Source organism: Anabas testudineus, chromosome 13 (genome assembly GCF_900324465.2).
Source record: "Anabas testudineus chromosome 13, fAnaTes1.2, whole genome shotgun sequence".
NCBI classification, from domain to species: Eukaryota; Metazoa; Chordata; class Actinopteri; order Anabantiformes; family Anabantidae; genus Anabas; species Anabas testudineus.
In genome coordinates this window covers 12,136,655-12,152,368 of record NC_046622.1, presented here as the reverse complement: position 1 = coordinate 12,152,368, position 15,714 = coordinate 12,136,655, and the positions used below count along the sequence as shown (strand labels likewise).

The following is a 15,714-nucleotide window of genomic DNA, read 5'->3' as shown; positions in this document are numbered from 1 at the left end:
CTAGTGGTAGGATGACAGTGGTTCAAGAAGGTCCAATAAATAAGAGTGAGTTATAAGGTAGAAACCTTTAGAGGGAAATATCTCTGGCCTGCTGCCAGGTTGGATCAGAGAAGGAGCACCTGCCCACATAAAGATAAGTTCTGGAGCATATTTTGTTGTGTTAGACAACATTTCTATTTGCATAGTTTGTGTGTACACTTAACTGACAGACTCTCAAATGGATTTTAGAAAGCAAGAGAACATTTAGCCCGGTCCCGTACAGGCTGACGAAATGAAAGACGTTTGAATACAATCAAGGACAGGGCTCCTGTGACCTTAGTGAATTAACCATCACTTTTAGAATATATTTATTTATTTAGCTTTTTCAGAGCCACTGATACAAAGATTTAATCTTAGATTAGACATACAGAACATTTTTACAAAGAAAAGTCATAAATATAGTCATTGTGACTTGTTTCAGCTTTCCATAACATTTATAGAAGAAAATTAAAACTACTTATCAACTTGATTGACAGGTTAAAGACACTTTAAGCTACCTGATAAAACTGGGTCCTATAAAATCCCATCTCCATCCCCATATGTTCAAAAACAGATGCTGTAAAAATATTATGTTCAAGGATAAATACAACTGATTCTACCATGTTAAACAAACTCAGAACCTACTTGCTAATAAACATTTTCTCAGGCTGACGATGGCTGGATGCTGAGAATAGGCCTGAATCTATAAATATTCCATCATAAGTAAACAAATTTGTGAAACTGAATGAATTTTCTCTAATAAAGTGAATAAAAACATGTCTAATAAATTAACATTCAGCTCAATATTTCATTTAGTCTCTTAAAAAGCCTCTTCACTACCATTGAAAAACAATAAGAGTAATGTCTTTGAATCCTCGCTGGCAGATGCTGGAGGAGCCGATAGATGGTACATCTGTCAGTGGCGTACATCCTGCTGTTTGTTTTCCAGTTGCTGCTTGAGGTAGCGCTGTGCAGTCACAAAGGGACATCCGACAGCATCCATCACAAGACTCCTCCACTTTCATGCCTGGAGCAAACAACTGACAGTAGATATAGCTTCTTCATTTGAGGCCATTTCTTATCAATAGCTCATAACCTTTCACTGCCTGTGGCTCTCAACAGACAAATGGAAGATATAAATGATGAATATCACACACACCAACGTAGGAATGATCCATCTCAAACTAAAAACAAGATCAGTTGAGTCGTGTCGTGCTTTTGAATTTGCTGGATGACAACAGTCTGCACACAGTGTAGGTGCAGAACGGAGTTTAATTTCCAAGGACACGGAAAAGTAATTTAATGCCCACTAATGAGGTGTGAAGGCATCCAGCAGCAGATGCTCTTGAGATGGCACAATCTTCATCCCAAATGTGACACTGAACAGGATGGCTGCTGCATGAGTTAGATCCACTTTATCAATACCCCAAACCAACCAGTGTCTACACACCTACATAGGCTAAAATGGCTCATTACCGTAGGTGTTAGGAGTAAAACATTGAATATGTCCGTAGATCGAAAGGCTCCTGACTGAAGACAGAGGGAACTGCCCATGCTAAATGTCTGTGCTGCTTTTTAGTGTTTCCCTATCACAGCTTATTGCTTTCTATAGTTTGATAATCTGATGTTTCACACTTTGCAAATTAAGAAAAAACAATTAATGACAAAATACACAGGTGACATTTGGTTTTTACTATTTTATTCATCTCTCATTACAAATAGGAAACAAACAGGGCAACCTGCAAGACAAAAAAAATACAGCAGGTCAGTGAATGCATCCAAAAACAAACCACAACATAGATGTAGATTTAGATTTTGTAATGGTACCTGATTATGCTTTCTCTGCTGCTGCCTCCTCATCACCACCCTTGGTGTTACGTGTGTAAATCAGCTGTGCTCTGTGTTTGGACACCAGTTTGATCATGCCTGGAAGACAAAACAAGATCACATTCTCTGTCAGTATATTCTTACATCCACCCTTTTACTACTACAACCACTTAATTGAACTGTGGATTTTTGCAAAAGATTATTTTATGTTGAATGGATAACTGGATATTTTAACTTTCAATGTAAATTTAACAAACACCATACAAACACAAAACAATTAATTGCCTTAAAGGAATAGTCCATCAGTCTGCAACCAGCATTAACTTCATTTGCCTGTGCTGTACAATAATAGTCAGATATGCCCCTCCACTTTGTAACATGACTGGGGACTGTAACACAGGATCTCCTTTTTCCACAAGCATCTCTGTGTTCTTAGTAATATCTCAACCAAGTTTTATCAAATGAGGAAACATTCAACCCAGGGTAGCAGCGTGTCTGATGTATTTTGTGTTTTTGGATAACAACTGAGGTCTACAGCACACATGAATAATATGTAAATCGAGTCAATGTATTGTTGGTTTTAGCATTTTTAAAGGGGACTGTTCAAAATAACCAATTATACTCAAATTCATTTAATATCCTACGATGCAGACAATGTTCCACATCATTAGTGCAGACTACCTGCAGGTGAGACTGCCCCCTATGTGGGACGAGTGATACCAGTTAATCTTTCAGACCAAAGCTGCAGTGTGGTAAAAACCTGTTAAGTAAAATAGATCAGAGTGGTATGTCCTGTTAAATATATAAAGAACAAACAATCTTGCTGAATATGCATACACTATAAAGCCAGTTCATAATCAATTATTCAAACTTGACATCAGATGTGATGAAAGGAGGTACATAATTAAAATAGTTTAAACTTCACTTCAGTGCATTGATGTTAAGGAGGTCTTATAGACATTAGCAGTTGTCATTCTGAATATAAACCATTCACATCACTGTCATTTTGTAGGTACTAATGGAAATGCTGCTAACACATTCTGCTAGGGTGCGCAGCGTGTAAATGTTAGGCAGAGCCAATGAGCAGTGCTGATGACTGTGAGGCATATTCATGGGATGAGCTCAATGTTGCATCACAATATCATAGATGGCAAAACATAGCATTGTTGATAACCATGCACCGGATGACTGCGAATTTTCACAGACTTATCACTGCTGCAATTTTGTAGAGTTGAAGCTGGAACCATATCCACCTCTGCCTCTAACAAAACATTCTGGTGGATGAGATTACCCCAAAGGTCGTAGAAACACTCAACCAAGCTCTCATTTATTATGTGTAATGGATTTCTTCCCGGATCCATTTACTCAAGGTAACAAATCATTATTTGTAAACATCCCATTCTTCTTGTTTCTTCAGCTAGAACAAAACTTCTCACCACCACAGTTTTGCTGGACATAAAATCAAACAGCCATTCTGCTGAACTTCCCAGAAACTAGAAACAGTAACTTACTCTGTACTTTGCATAAACTTAAGATTTTACTTGTAAATAGATGTAACTACTGTACTCTGCAAGTGTTCTCATGGATATATTTAACATGGTATACTTCACAAAATAGGATATTTAAAGTCATCATCCAGCATGCCATACCTTTACCTATGACAGCTGGACTAACATCACTAAGACCATTTGTAGTGATCCAAAAAAAAAAAAAAAATCCTATCTTCATATAACTCATTAGGCTTTTCATCGTAAACCCAAGTGGTGAAGTTCACCTTTGGCAAGAAGCTCCTGGAGGGCGTTCCTGGCAAGGGAACCACGGATCTTCAACCTCTCTGACACAACAGCGGGGGTGATGAGCTTGTAGTTGGGAACCTCTTTGTACAGCTTGTCATAGGTAGCCTTGTCGAAGAGGACCAGGTTATTGAGCTTGTCCCTCACTTTTCCCTTGGACCACTTCTGCTCAGAAACACAGATATTGTTTTAGATGGAGAAAACTGAACAGTGCACCTGAACAGACAGTTATTCAGTCACACCACATATGACAGGTCAATTCTGGATTAACACTCAACGCGGCATACCTTCTTCTTGGCTTTGCCTCCAGACTTGTTGACTGGGTCCTTGTCCTTTTTGGACTTCCCAGTATCCTTCTTCTTGTCTTGCTTGGGAGGCTGAAATCAGAAAACAACAAATAAACTTTTAATCTTCATGAGCTCTAACGCCAAGAGTAGGCCTACACGTAGGGCTTGTCAGCAAATGCTCCGATTTTATATATTCAATGAAAAGGATTACTTTGGAGTACAACAATGAGGGAGATTAAATGACCAATGAAGAGGAAAAGCAGCCAGGTTAGCTCGGATGGCCGGCATGTGACGGCCTTGTCTGCGTCTACGTAAACCGCTTCATGGCCACATTACTAATGCTCAAATTCATTACAATAAGCGTCAGTGGAGTAGTTTTTTAGTAGCAGCGTTATGCATACGTATCTAAACATACTTATGCGGCGCCATGAGTGACAACTTTGCCCGTATAATTATCTGTATGCGTCCTGTACCATGAAAGCGTGGTGGAATTAGCACACTAGCTAGCTAGCTAGCTAGCTACCCCGCCGCTAAAGAAGTCAAATTTAGCTATTTTTAGCCTCCTCAACGCAACGTTATCACTGTGTTCAAAAGCGCATTCCTATTGTAATATATTTCGAATAACTGCAGGTTACTATGAGGTCCAGATACATGTAAATACATTTATTAAGAGCAACAAAACGTGTTAAAACGATCCTCACCATGTTTCCTCGTCAAGATGTCGGAGCGAAAGGAAGTCCACCCGTGCAACAGCCCCTTAGACAACCTGTACATGCGGAAATGGCGTTTGGAATCCTGGGAAATTGAGTTTTTCTGTGCTTCACAGTTTTCGTTGCAGTTTTTATTTCAGCACATCAAACTGATAAACATGTACATTTGACATCAAATCAAAAATAATAACTCACAGTGGAGCTGACGAAGATTTTTCCAGTCGTTAGTTTTGCCCCAGTTGAGATCACATGACAGTTTAGTCAGCTGGGCAGGACTTGGCCAAGATGGTGATCTTCAGTGTGTATGTAGTCAATAAGGCTGGGGGTTTAATTTACCAATATGATAACTATGTTCCAAGAGCAGAGGTCGAGAAAACATTTAGCTATCCTTTGGATGTGGTGCTCAAACATCACGATGAAAAGGTCGTCGTGTCGTTTGGACAGCGGGACGGAATCAGAGGTAACGTTGTTAGCTTATTCAACTAGCTAGCTAACATTAGCTACAGTGGGGCTGTCTGTCCAGGATTTGACGCCTTAAGTGTTTTATGTGTTGAATCTGGTGACATTTACCAATAATAGGCCATCTGCTCCAAACCCGTTGCCTGGTGCAGACATTAGTTTGCATGTTTTTTATAAATCTGACTTTCTACCACACCCAAGGTTTTGTGTTGTTATTCTCCAGTGGGACACGCAGTGCTGTCCATCAATGGAGTTGACGTGTTTGGAAAAAACACAGCAGATGGAAAGGACATCCTTGAATACTTGAAGGATTCCTCCAACTATCCAGTGTCTATTCGTTTTGGTCGAGCCCGTCTGAGCTCCAACGAAAAGCTGATGCTGGCGTCCATGTTCCACTCGTAAGTTATAATAGTGTTTAACATTTACAGTAGATCGGCCATGTCTCCCCTTCTCAGTGAAAGGTTAGTCCAAAGTAAACAGCAGACAGTAGTGTCTCAATCTTGTCTGTCTTTTTGTGTTTTTTATACCTAGGTTATTCGCGATAGGTTCACAGTTGTCCCCTGAAGTTGGCAGTTCAGGGATAGAGATGCTAGAAACAGATGTCTTTAAACTCCACTGTTTCCAGACTCTCACAGGTGAGTGATGAAAACAGATGTTACTGCAGGTGAAAGAGAGACTACATGCATACCAGCACTTTTAACAACGGCTTTTTCTCATTTTGCTTCATCTCTTTTGTTTCAGGTATCAAATTTATTGTGCTGGCAGACCCTCGACAATCTGGTATCGATGCGCTGTTGAGGAAGATTTATGAGATCTATTCAGATTTTGCCCTGAAGAACCCGTTCTATTCTCTGGAAATGCCAATCAGGTGATTGTCAAGTCTGAGGAAAGAGTGATATTGTTTCCCACCTTGTGGTGTTATGTCTTAAAATTAGCACTTGTTACATATCAAGGAACCAGTGCTTAACATAAACACATTCAGTTCCTCATGTCCTCTGATGTCGCTGATGTCCGATTTTGTGATTTTCAGGTGTGAACTCTTTGATCAGAATCTGAAAGGTGCACTGGAGGTAGCAGAGAAAGCTGGGAACTTTGGAGCTGGATCTTGAACAAGCTAATCACAACTACTAAATTTCTATGACTGTGGACCCTTATAAGAGAGATTACCTGGATTTCCTTAGTTATTTGGAGTGGGACTGTAAATAAATAATGTTTTGTAAATACTTTAAGATTAAACTAATGTGTGTTAATGTGCCGCATTGTTTGTTTTTATCTATAAGAATGAAGTCTAAACTACAGACATTGTGATTTGTAAGTTATACAGGTCGTATAATTAAATTAATTCATAATTGCAGAACTTTTAAAAAGGTTTCAGTTTGTACTCATACCACTGTAATATTTCAGTTTTAAGAGAGAAAATCGTTTTATTAAATTACATCCATAATGTGTAGTAACTGACATTCCCTTTGTCGAATTAGTGAAGTTATGTTTACAGAGTAAAAACTGTATGTAGAGAAGCACCTTGGAAAAAAAAAACAAGAAGAAAAAGTCTAAATTTACATTTACACATATGCCCTGTATCACTGATGAGAAAATACTTTGGTATAAAAAAATACCAAGAAAATACTTTCTGGCTCAAAATATTTAGCTTTCCTCTGGACGGAGGTTGAGGTGTTGTGATGTTTTATTCTGCCTTCTTGGACACATGACCCATCTTGGTTCGAATGTTACGCAGCAAGAAGAATCCAACAGTCATGACACCACAGGTGATCTCTGCCACCCAGAAGGCCATTTCCCAGCCGTGGTGCTTGGCAATAGTGCTGAATGGTAGTCCAGACAGGAAGCCACCAACTAAGCAGAACACAAACAGGTGAGTTTACTCCAAAGGTTATAAAACAATGTAATGCACACAGTTTCCTCTTCAGTTATTTAAGGCTTAATTTGCTACACCATGGTCAGAGTGGTGGGACACTGTGGGCTAAGTATCTTACCAAGTTAACAGAGTCACTAAGAAACTACAGGTTACAGGTGATAGATTCAGATTTCAAATGTACAATTTATGCACAATGTGATTCTGAAATGAAAACAGGTCAACTTACTGTTGGCCATCAGAGCAACAATGGCATGTGATGTCCCACAGTAGTTGGATGGAGCACTTTCATTGGCTATAACTCCAAATAGGGCTATTGGTCCATAAGAAGAGAAGCCAAAAGCAGCACCCAAGCTAAGTATCCACAACTGAAAGTACGGATAAGACACAACACCCATGAGGATGACAAGCTTGACTTGAATAGAGCTGCATTTAAAAGCATCTTAGAAATTAATTTTTGTTCAATGTTACCTTTGAACTGTCTGAAGCAACTGTGACCCTGAACAGGTACATAGACACAAACATTCCAGCCATCATGCAGATCAGGATGAAATGGCGAGGATTTCCATAGATTCTCGTGCCTTGCTGTACACAAAAATGAAATATGTAGAATCTTACAAGACGTTCTATAAGAAGGAAGACCACTGAGGACTGTTTTTAATGAAACAATTACTCAGAATGTTATTAATAATTCAATTGAATATTGTAAAATAGTAAAAAAAAAAAAATTGCACATTCATTTGAATTGGTGTTGTTTTAATGAGCAATATGTAAATAATCTGGATGAAAAGGACCTGGAATAGAAGGAGCTAAAAATATAGAACAATAGGTGGATGCTAAAAATGACACAGTGATGAAATGCTGAGAGGCTTATGTCTGTGACGTAAGGAGCAAACTACATTTTACAGGGCTGTTGCTATCAGTAATTTGCCCTAGAACAAACTTTTAATGATTTCTGTAACATACTGGCCACTTCATTTGATATTCATGATATTACATTTGCATACAGTATATACTGTAACTGGATAAGTGCACCAGACTCTGGTTTCCACAAGACAAAAGCAAATAAATGATCAAATGTGACATTACAATTTGAACTACATGCTAACTCACTTTGGCCACGGCCTTGTCAGAGAGGTAACCTGCTGCAAGACTGCCCAACAGACCTCCGACCTCCAGGGCACTCATGTATGAGCTACCTATGAAGAAGAAAACCGTGATTCACAAGAAACATGATGCTAACCACAGTGACTTCTCAACAGAAACAGGAGGTGTCCACTCTATTCCTCTTTCATACCCATCAGTGTTGACTGGCCCTTGTCCTGAATGAGAAACAACTGGCCCCAGTCTGTGCAGGCCGTCTTCACCCCGAACACCACCAAGTAGGACACAGACAGCAGCCACAGGTAGGGAGACAGCAGGAACTCAGACAGGGTGCTTTCATCACTAGAAGATCCTGAACAGGTAGCAGGCCGAAAAATAAGTATTATTTGCAAGTTTAGCATTTTTGTATGCCTTTCCATATGTATTTGAAACATAATGATCCTGGGCACAATCAAACTTACATAAAACATGTGTTTACCACATATTGTCACTTTGCATGTACAGACACAGCTTACACACGTTGCACGTGAGGGGCACCTTGAATACAAAGTCCGCCAAGTCAATGACCTTTAGTCACAACACATGAGGCACATGGTGTACGAAAACACACATATCTGGATAATACTCAGCTGTGTGTTTACTGAGAACTGCTTATAGTGTCCACAATTTCATCACTGTATGAGAAGAATAGTGGCAGAAAAGTTGTTTTTTGACTCAAACTGAAGGATTATTAGAACTCAATGAGTAAAAGTCAGCCTCACCTCCTTTGCTCTTTTTGGCTGGCTCTATATTGGGCAGCCCCACATCTTTGGGCTCATTCTTGATGATGAGAAGGCAGAAAAAGGAGACCACCACACAAGTAATTCCAGAGACCGACATTATTGTCCTCCAGCTGTAACTTTCAGCCAGGACTGTGGCAATAATAGGACCCAAACTGCCAGCCAGATTCATGCTGCAGGAGAGAACTGCCCACCATGTCCCGAACTGAGAGGGTTCAAACCACTGACAGCCAAAAGGAGAAAATAAAGATATTAATTAATGAAATCACTGATATGTAGTATCAATATATCACCTTTGATGTACAGGAGGGACAAAATAAGATCCCGAAGTGACAGCTGGTATTAACTGAATTTCAATCATTTGACAGTTTGAAAACTGCATGATGGGACAAGTTTTAAAATCAGTGAGGTCTGTGAAGAACTGTTCACTTATATTGCACATATACATCATAACACTGGTTCCATTCATCTTTTAGACTTCCATGTACTGAAAACATCCAAGTGACAACAAAAAAATAGTGAAGAACACAGAGACTGTATTGTACTGAAGTCAAACAACGTATTGTTGAGTATGTACCTACTGTGCCTTATATTCTAACTACTCTGTTCTCTGTTTTAACATAATATCTTAATTTTGTATTTGAAAATAAATAAATAATTAAAAACTAAATTAAATAAAAATTAGTAACTGATGCTAATAGTGAAGTATTTCAATTATATTATAACTAATGTAAAAAAAAAAACTATGTAAATATTCAAACAATAAAATATTCATCCCTATTAACTTCTAAAAGAACCATTTTGACATTAAGATAACTATTCTTGGTGTAGTGACATGTTTATATTTTGAGTTGTTATTTTTTTGTTATACTGTTTGATGTGGATTGCCTTTTTGCCTGTAAGTGAACATAGACACTACTGTTTGTTTAAAGATTATTATTATCTTGTCTATTCCTAATATCACACAAATGAAGAAGAAAGATAAATATGTCAAATTAGACATCAGTACACTGTAGCACTGATATATTGGCATGTGGCTACTGGTACCTTGCGCAGCACCCTGCCACAGGGAGGCCAGCCGAGGCCTTGGCCCAGACCGTTGAGAAACCACAGGGCAGAGAAGACAGCAACAGTGGAGGACCAGGAGAAGACCACATTGATGCCTCCCACCATAAACAAGCCAACAGAGAAGAGCCAGCGGGCACTGATTTGATCCGAAAGCACACCACTGATGAACTTACTGATTGCATAGGCCAAAGACTGACTGCTGGTGATCATCCCTGAACAGAGAGACAGCAGTGAAGCAGTGTGCGCAGAGAAGAAAATATTTTGGTCTCTCAGTCATACAGCACACAGCTAACGTTCAATTCAGTACTTGTAATACGTAAGAAACTAACGAAAAAGTAAATTTATAGTGTATGTGACATAGCAGCATGCTTTAGATGTTGACATATTAGGGTTAAATAGTTTAAGATGTACGTAGGAGTTTTGACATTTTAATGAATGCTACAGAACTTGTTAAACTTGATGATGCATGAAGTCAATGCATGTCCAACTGTCACATACCCAGGTCATCCTTGTCCAGCTCAATTTCTTCCATTACAGACGGCATCACAAAGGAGAAAGTCTTTCTGTTAAAGTAGTACAGCGTGTAGCCCACAAACATGGCCAGGAATATAGTTCCTCTGTAGTATCCATAACCTGCTCTGGCCATGATTGTAAAGTTTGTCCTACAAAAATAGTGAAAAGTGAAGGAGAGTCCAGAGGAGGGAGAAAGCTCCTGGCGTGTGACAGACCTCAGCTCTGTGTGACACTGAACTTTGATTCTTGATCCACAGTACAGAAGCAGCTGCTGGCAAGTGTCTGCAATCAGTCGGTGAGGTTAATGGTCAACTTCTCTATGAGTTGAGCTGATTTAATCTGTGTTGTTACCAACAGAGCTGTAAACGATCTGTTCTCTCTTTCAGGCACACAAAAATGATCCCTCTACTGGAACAGTGACACTGGTGACTTGGCTGTTTGTCCATCTGTGGATGTTATGGAAGGGATCCTCGGATTAATGTGGTTAATAATTCACCGGGGGGAGTCCAATAGTTTGTTACAGCAGTCCATGCAGGGGAAAGTGAGGGGGTGTGTGAATGGTGGGGATCTTTAGCAGAACCTAAAAGAGATGAATACAGTATCAATGCGAACTGTAAACCTTTAGTTTCCATTGTAAATAAGGGCTGAGCGTTTAGCGAGCAAGTAAATCTCAATAAGCCCAATAATCTACAACTAAAAGACACATGCAGCTAAATACCTCTGTATGTCCAACTCGGCTTTTCTGTGCAGTGATGAGGACCCGGTGGCTGTTTACGTGCCGAACCTGCAAAATCATGTATTTTCATTGAAGCTGTACGAGGAAGTGGGAGAGAAGTAAAGTTTCCGTATCATGTGGATTCACTTTAAATGGCGCCGCCCAGCGACGACTGGGTAACAATCCCTCCAGTCTTACAAACGTATTAATAACATTAACTGTGATACTAAACGTTAGCTGCAAAGCGTTAAAGTTATATTACTAAAGAATATTAGCTTGATGCAACTGGTTGGAACTAACCTAACTGAGCTAAAACAGTATTTTAAGCTAACGTTAGCTGTTAGGCGAGTGAGGGCACTATCCCACGTTAACGCATTTTGATTGCGTTGGAATAAATATGGAATATAACCTTCCTAAAATGTATTTACAATGCTAAATGAATGTTTCTGACAGCCTATATTGTTAATTATAGAAAATCACATATAACTTAAATTACCTTGTCCCTCCTCCTTTGAGCCCGCACATTTGTTCCCATGGCAACAGACAAACATTTCCAAAATGTCAACGGCCTCTAAATTGAAGCTAGGTTGAAGGGTAAGCTAGCTAATAACATTTAGCTATAAAAACATTATTCTGACGCGTAGGAACTTGGAAAGTATAAAATCTACTGTTTTGTAAACTTATTTAGACTAATAACTCCAAATCTGTGTTGCTCTGGGCAGCAATAATCGAAGACCATGGTAAGTTTCGAGTTTAATTAAGCAACTTGTATTAATTCTAGCGTTAATGTTTGTTTTAAAAGCCATTTCAGATCGTTGTAGTTAATAGCGGACAGCTGAGTATTTACACGTGGTGATAATGTCAGTATCTGTAAGGTTAGACAGGACTGCGTTACAGATAGCTAGCGTTACAGATAGCTAGCGTTACACCACCGCGTTAGCCTACCTGAGACGATCAAACCACTGTTCTGTGATTTTTAGATGTTAAACTAAATGTGTGACTTCGACAGCTTAATTAACGCAACTTATTTGTACCTGGGTAAAATTATATTATAAGGTACATATCTGACCCTCACATCCGTTGCCATGGCAACAGACAACAAGCAATACGTGTTAGCATTAGCTCGTAGCATCAGAGCGAGAAGAGGTTTTTATAATAACACTCGGTCAGAAGTAGTAAAGAATGGTACGTTTTAAGTCAAAAAAAAAGAATCAATCACCATGTAATTTATCATATATAATTTTTTATATCAGTTTGTTTTGTTTTATATTGGATAGGAAGTTATGTGTTGACACCCAGTAATGTTAATGCCAATCCTTGTAGAGACTGGCATCCAGCTCTACAAATTCAAGGAGCAGCTCTCATACTCGGCGGTACCGCACACGGGCCCCCACTTCTGAGGTAGATGAAACCCTGTTTGGGAGCCCAAAGCCAGTGAGTGAGTTTGGCACATGTTGTAACCTTCTGTTTTAAAATCCTAATGTTTGGGGGTATGTAACATGAGCTCATAGCTTTGCTCAGCATATCAGTTCTACAGTGTTCTACCTTTTCTTGGATTTCTTTTTATGAAGTGTAATGTACGTAAGTGCAAAGGTCATGTGTGGACTTATGTTATGTTGCTGAATGACTCTGTCCAGATGCCATCGGACCGACGTGAAAAACCAACCTCAAAAGTGAAGGATAAATCACCAAAGAACCCAGAAGGAGAGACTGTTCAAATTATCACCAAAGACCTCATTCGCAATCTCAGGTAGACTCTAATAAACCCGCTCACTGATAAACCCCAAAGAGAGTCTGTGGTCGTGAAAAGCATAATTGACATTATACAGATACAAATCAAAATAACATTATGTAAATTGGAAATTAGATACTATTTTAAGCTATTAACATGAACTTGGTATAGTGTACTGGACATAAAACTTAATATATTATACAGCTAAAAAATGAATGTCAGATTAACATAAAAATACTTATTATATTATATTATGATGTACTGAGACCTAACAAACAATCCCTTCACATGTTCTGTCAGGATCCCTTGGACGGATCCTTCAGGAGAGTCTATAATTCTTCCATCAGCTGAGTTTGAGCGCATCACCTCAGCATCCCGGGTTCTCACTAAGGAGGAGAGGGAGGCCTTGAAGGATGCTTACCAAAGGAAGAAACAGGAGGAAATTGTAAGAAACAAAACTGGTTCAATAGATAACAAAACTATAGCAACATCCCGTCTCTTATCTTAAAATATGACCTCTCTAGAAAGCCGCAGAAGAAAAGAAGCGTCAGATTTGCGTGGCAGACATGTCCCGTAAAGAGAACCAAATACTGACTGAGCTAGAGCTAGAGGCCCGGGACCGAACACAGCGTTTACTGGAGCGAGCCAACACCTTGAGAATGGAGCAAGAGGACGAGGTCAAAAAGCTAAACCAGGTAAAAATGTGTGTGGATGTGGACCTGTCTATAATGGCAGAAGTACTAAAGGTTTTATAAGCAACATTCACGTGAACATTAACATTTCTGTGTGTTGCTTTGTCTGTTCAGCTGATTCTGAGTGCTCAATGTCAAGCTACACGTGATGCCCAGATCCAGGAAAAGAAACAGATTCAGGTAGAGTTGTTAGAGGAGGAGAAGCGTCTGGATGCTATGATGGAGGTGGAGCGCCGGAAGGCCTTGGAGACTGTGGAACAGATTGATGAGCTGCGCAAGCAACAGAGGATCAGGTAGGAAATGTGTTTAACCTTTTTAAACTGATGGCATCTCTTTGTAGGCAGGGTAGAATATTTGTTTTTAATTTATTTGGCTCAATAAAACCATTCATGTCATAAGATCATCAGGATGTTGGTGAGCAGTAAAGACAAACGGCCTCCAGATTAGCACAGTCGTCAAGTCTGTCTTGTCCTCGTGTTATATTTCAGTGGAATGCAGCAAATTTATGACCAGATCCAGCAACGTCTGGAGGAGAAGCAACTACAAGAGGAGATGAAAGAGCAGGAGAGACAGCAGATAAGAGAGAACCAGGAGAGAATGAACCTAGAAGACCTCAAGGTGTGAACACAAGGGGGAGACACAGCCCATGCAGAGACAATGCAGACAAACCAAAATATTTATAAGAAATTTAAAGTCTGACTCTTGGGTTTTAGGCGCTTGAGAAAAAGAGGACAGAACAACAGCAGCTGCAGGAAGAGGTCATGCGTATCAATGCTGAGACCATGTTGGCAAAGCTGCAAAGAAGAGAAGAGGAGAAGCTGGTTGACATGAGAGATATGGAATACATCCAGAAGAAAATGGTCAGATGAAAGCAAATTACCTTCACACACGCAACCCCCACACTTTATCTCATCATTAAAAAACTGTTTTGTTTTTTTTTTTGCCTATTAACATGACATGACTTGTTCAGGAGCGTGATGCTGAATATGAAGCAGAACAGAGACGAATCAAGAAAGAGAAGGAGCTGGAGATAGCCAGGCTGAGAGCGAGGCAAGAAAAAGCAAAAGACTACAAGGCGGAGCAGGTATTTTAACTTTCATCACATGCTCAAAGGTTCATTGGCATTGATGCATTGCGCACGTCCTAAATGTGTGTATCTGTGCATTTGGCAGGATGAGCTCCGTGCTCGGAGAAACCAAGAAATTAATGACAGAAAATGGAGGATGAAAGAGAAAGAGCTGGCTGAAAAGAAAGCGCAGGAAGAAGCTATGCTGAGGGCAGCTCGCTTGGAGCAGGTTCACCACAAAGAGCACTTGCTGTCGATTGAGGCTGGACGGGAGAAGGCTGAATTTGAGAGGGTGCTGAAGTAAGAAATGAGATGTTAATGCTTACTTCTATTTATTCATACTATTGTATGCGTACAGATTTTACAGATGTTTCAATATCGATTTCCCCTGTTGCATTTATTTCCTCCAGAGTTCAGCAGGAAGCAGTAGTCAGACAGAAGGAGGAAGAGGAGAAGCAGCATCATAAAGCTCTCCGTTATTCAGATGCCATCCGGCAGCAAATGAAGGAACGGGAATTCTCAGCCATAGCCAAGCGCAGGGACATCTTCAAGGAGGCTGACCAGCTGATTGAGGAAGCTCGGCAGAGACGAATGCGTCTTGATGAGATCAAAGAGAAGAAGCTGAAGGAGCTCAAGTGAGTATTTGTGGGTTAATAGCCCTTTTCTCTGTCGACATCTCGTCATCGTAAAAATATATTAAATAACAAGCTTCCAGTATTGTTGGTTGTATTGACTGTATTAACCTAAAATGTGTTTATCAATGTTAAGGGCTACAGGGCTCTCTGAAAAATACTGCAGTGAAGTGGAGAGGAAGGCCAGGAGCTGCATAGTGTGATTCGCTCACAACTGGTCTGAGGGCATTTTTGTATTTGGGAGGATGAGCTCCGTCATAGCAGATGATGTTTGAAGTACTAATTCAACTTGAACATACACAAGAATGTCTCAATAAAGGTTTCTGTTGCACTTTTATGATTGTGCTTTTGATCACTGATACCGTGTGCACACATTTGCAGCAGTTTACAGTGTTTTAGGGCAGCTCTTTGCGTGGAAGCATTGTGAAAAAAATAAACCTAAGTAACAC

The 15,714-nt window shown here is 39.7% G+C and overlaps 4 protein-coding genes across 10 annotated transcripts; 2 read left to right on the top strand and 2 right to left on the bottom strand.

The window, feature by feature from the left end:
• Nucleotides 1-1,695: 1,695 nt before the first annotated feature.
• Nucleotides 1,696-4,708, bottom strand: rps25 (ribosomal protein S25). The gene is made up of 5 exons (XM_026369620.1): nt 4,627-4,708; nt 3,926-4,015; nt 3,620-3,803; nt 1,846-1,944; nt 1,696-1,757 (listed from the first exon to the last, which is right to left on the bottom strand). The coding sequence occupies exons 1-4, from the start codon at nt 4,627-4,629 to the stop codon at nt 1,850-1,852; spliced, it is 372 nt and encodes a 123-aa protein (XP_026225405.1). The 5' UTR covers nt 4,630-4,708; the 3' UTR covers nt 1,696-1,757; nt 1,846-1,849.
• A 186-nt stretch (nt 4,709-4,894) lies between these two features.
• trappc4 (trafficking protein particle complex 4) lies at nt 4,895-6,349 on the top strand. Its single transcript, XM_026369613.1, has 5 exons — nt 4,895-5,095; nt 5,318-5,492; nt 5,626-5,729; nt 5,836-5,962; nt 6,125-6,349. Exons 1-5 carry the CDS (start codon nt 4,921-4,923, stop codon nt 6,201-6,203), a joined length of 660 nt encoding a protein of 219 aa, XP_026225398.1. The 5' UTR covers nt 4,895-4,920; the 3' UTR covers nt 6,204-6,349.
• A 170-nt stretch (nt 6,350-6,519) lies between these two features.
• slc37a4a (solute carrier family 37 member 4a) lies at nt 6,520-11,678 on the bottom strand. Of its 2 annotated transcripts, XM_026369600.1 has the most exons (10): nt 11,640-11,678; nt 11,147-11,212; nt 10,414-11,008; nt 9,895-10,127; nt 8,830-9,070; nt 8,262-8,420; nt 8,078-8,163; nt 7,436-7,549; nt 7,194-7,332; nt 6,520-6,945 (listed from the first exon to the last, which is right to left on the bottom strand). In XM_026369600.1, the coding sequence occupies exons 3-10, from the start codon at nt 10,559-10,561 to the stop codon at nt 6,779-6,781; spliced, it is 1,287 nt and encodes a 428-aa protein (XP_026225385.1). In that variant the 5' UTR covers nt 10,562-11,008; nt 11,147-11,212; nt 11,640-11,678; the 3' UTR covers nt 6,520-6,778. The 2 variants fall into 2 exon arrangements, with proteins under 2 accessions (XP_026225385.1, XP_026225378.1); XM_026369593.1 differs by lacking the exon at nt 11,640-11,678 and having other exon boundaries at nt 11,147-11,242.
• cfap45 (cilia and flagella associated protein 45) lies at nt 11,278-15,583 on the top strand. Of its 6 annotated transcripts, XM_026369530.1 has the most exons (13): nt 11,672-11,737; nt 11,832-11,883; nt 12,467-12,577; nt 12,781-12,893; nt 13,176-13,320; nt 13,400-13,570; nt 13,682-13,860; nt 14,056-14,185; nt 14,281-14,427; nt 14,538-14,651; nt 14,740-14,933; nt 15,044-15,268; nt 15,402-15,582. In XM_026369530.1, the coding sequence occupies exons 2-13, from the start codon at nt 11,881-11,883 to the stop codon at nt 15,466-15,468; spliced, it is 1,599 nt and encodes a 532-aa protein (XP_026225315.1). In that variant the 5' UTR covers nt 11,672-11,737; nt 11,832-11,880; the 3' UTR covers nt 15,469-15,582. The 6 variants fall into 6 exon arrangements, with proteins under 6 accessions (XP_026225298.1, XP_026225315.1, XP_026225343.1 ...); XM_026369513.1 differs by lacking the exons at nt 11,672-11,737; nt 11,832-11,883 and adding an exon at nt 11,278-11,319 and having other exon boundaries at nt 15,402-15,583; XM_026369558.1 differs by lacking the exon at nt 11,832-11,883 and having other exon boundaries at nt 11,678-11,737; nt 12,467-12,581.
• Nucleotides 15,584-15,714: the final 131 nt, after the last annotated feature.

Excerpts from the sequence above, each read along its gene's own strand:
- cfap45 (XM_026369513.1), top strand. The coding sequence starts at position 11,296 with ATGGCGCCGCCCAGCGACGACTGG. Across the intron at positions 12,894-13,175 it reads GACCTCATTCGCAATCTCAG|GATCCCTTGGACGGATCCTT; the intron begins GTAGACTCTAAT and ends ATGTTCTGTCAG. Across the intron at positions 13,321-13,399 it reads GGAAGAAACAGGAGGAAATT|AAAGCCGCAGAAGAAAAGAA; the intron begins GTAAGAAACAAA and ends TGACCTCTCTAG.
- trappc4 (XM_026369613.1), top strand. The coding sequence starts at position 4,921 with ATGGTGATCTTCAGTGTGTATGTAGTCAATAAGGCTGGGGGTTTAATT. Across the intron at positions 5,493-5,625 it reads CTGGCGTCCATGTTCCACTC|GTTATTCGCGATAGGTTCAC; the intron begins GTAAGTTATAAT and ends TTTTATACCTAG. Across the intron at positions 5,963-6,124 it reads TCTCTGGAAATGCCAATCAG|GTGTGAACTCTTTGATCAGA; the intron begins GTGATTGTCAAG and ends TGTGATTTTCAG.
- rps25 (XM_026369620.1), bottom strand. Across the intron at positions 3,804-3,925 it reads GAGGCAAAGCCAAGAAGAAG|AAGTGGTCCAAGGGAAAAGT; the intron begins GTATGCCGCGTT and ends GTTTCTGAGCAG. Across the intron at positions 1,945-3,619 it reads CCAGGAGCTTCTTGCCAAAG|GCATGATCAAACTGGTGTCC; the intron begins GTGAACTTCACC and ends TTTGTCTTCCAG.
- slc37a4a (XM_026369600.1), bottom strand. The coding sequence starts at position 10,561 with ATGGCCAGAGCAGGTTATGGATACTACAGAGGAACTATATTCCTGGCC. Across the intron at positions 10,128-10,413 it reads GCTGGACAAGGATGACCTGG|GGATGATCACCAGCAGTCAG; the intron begins GTATGTGACAGT and ends CTCTCTGTTCAG. Across the intron at positions 7,550-8,077 it reads CTGACAAGGCCGTGGCCAAA|CAAGGCACGAGAATCTATGG; the intron begins GTGAGTTAGCAT and ends TTTTGTGTACAG.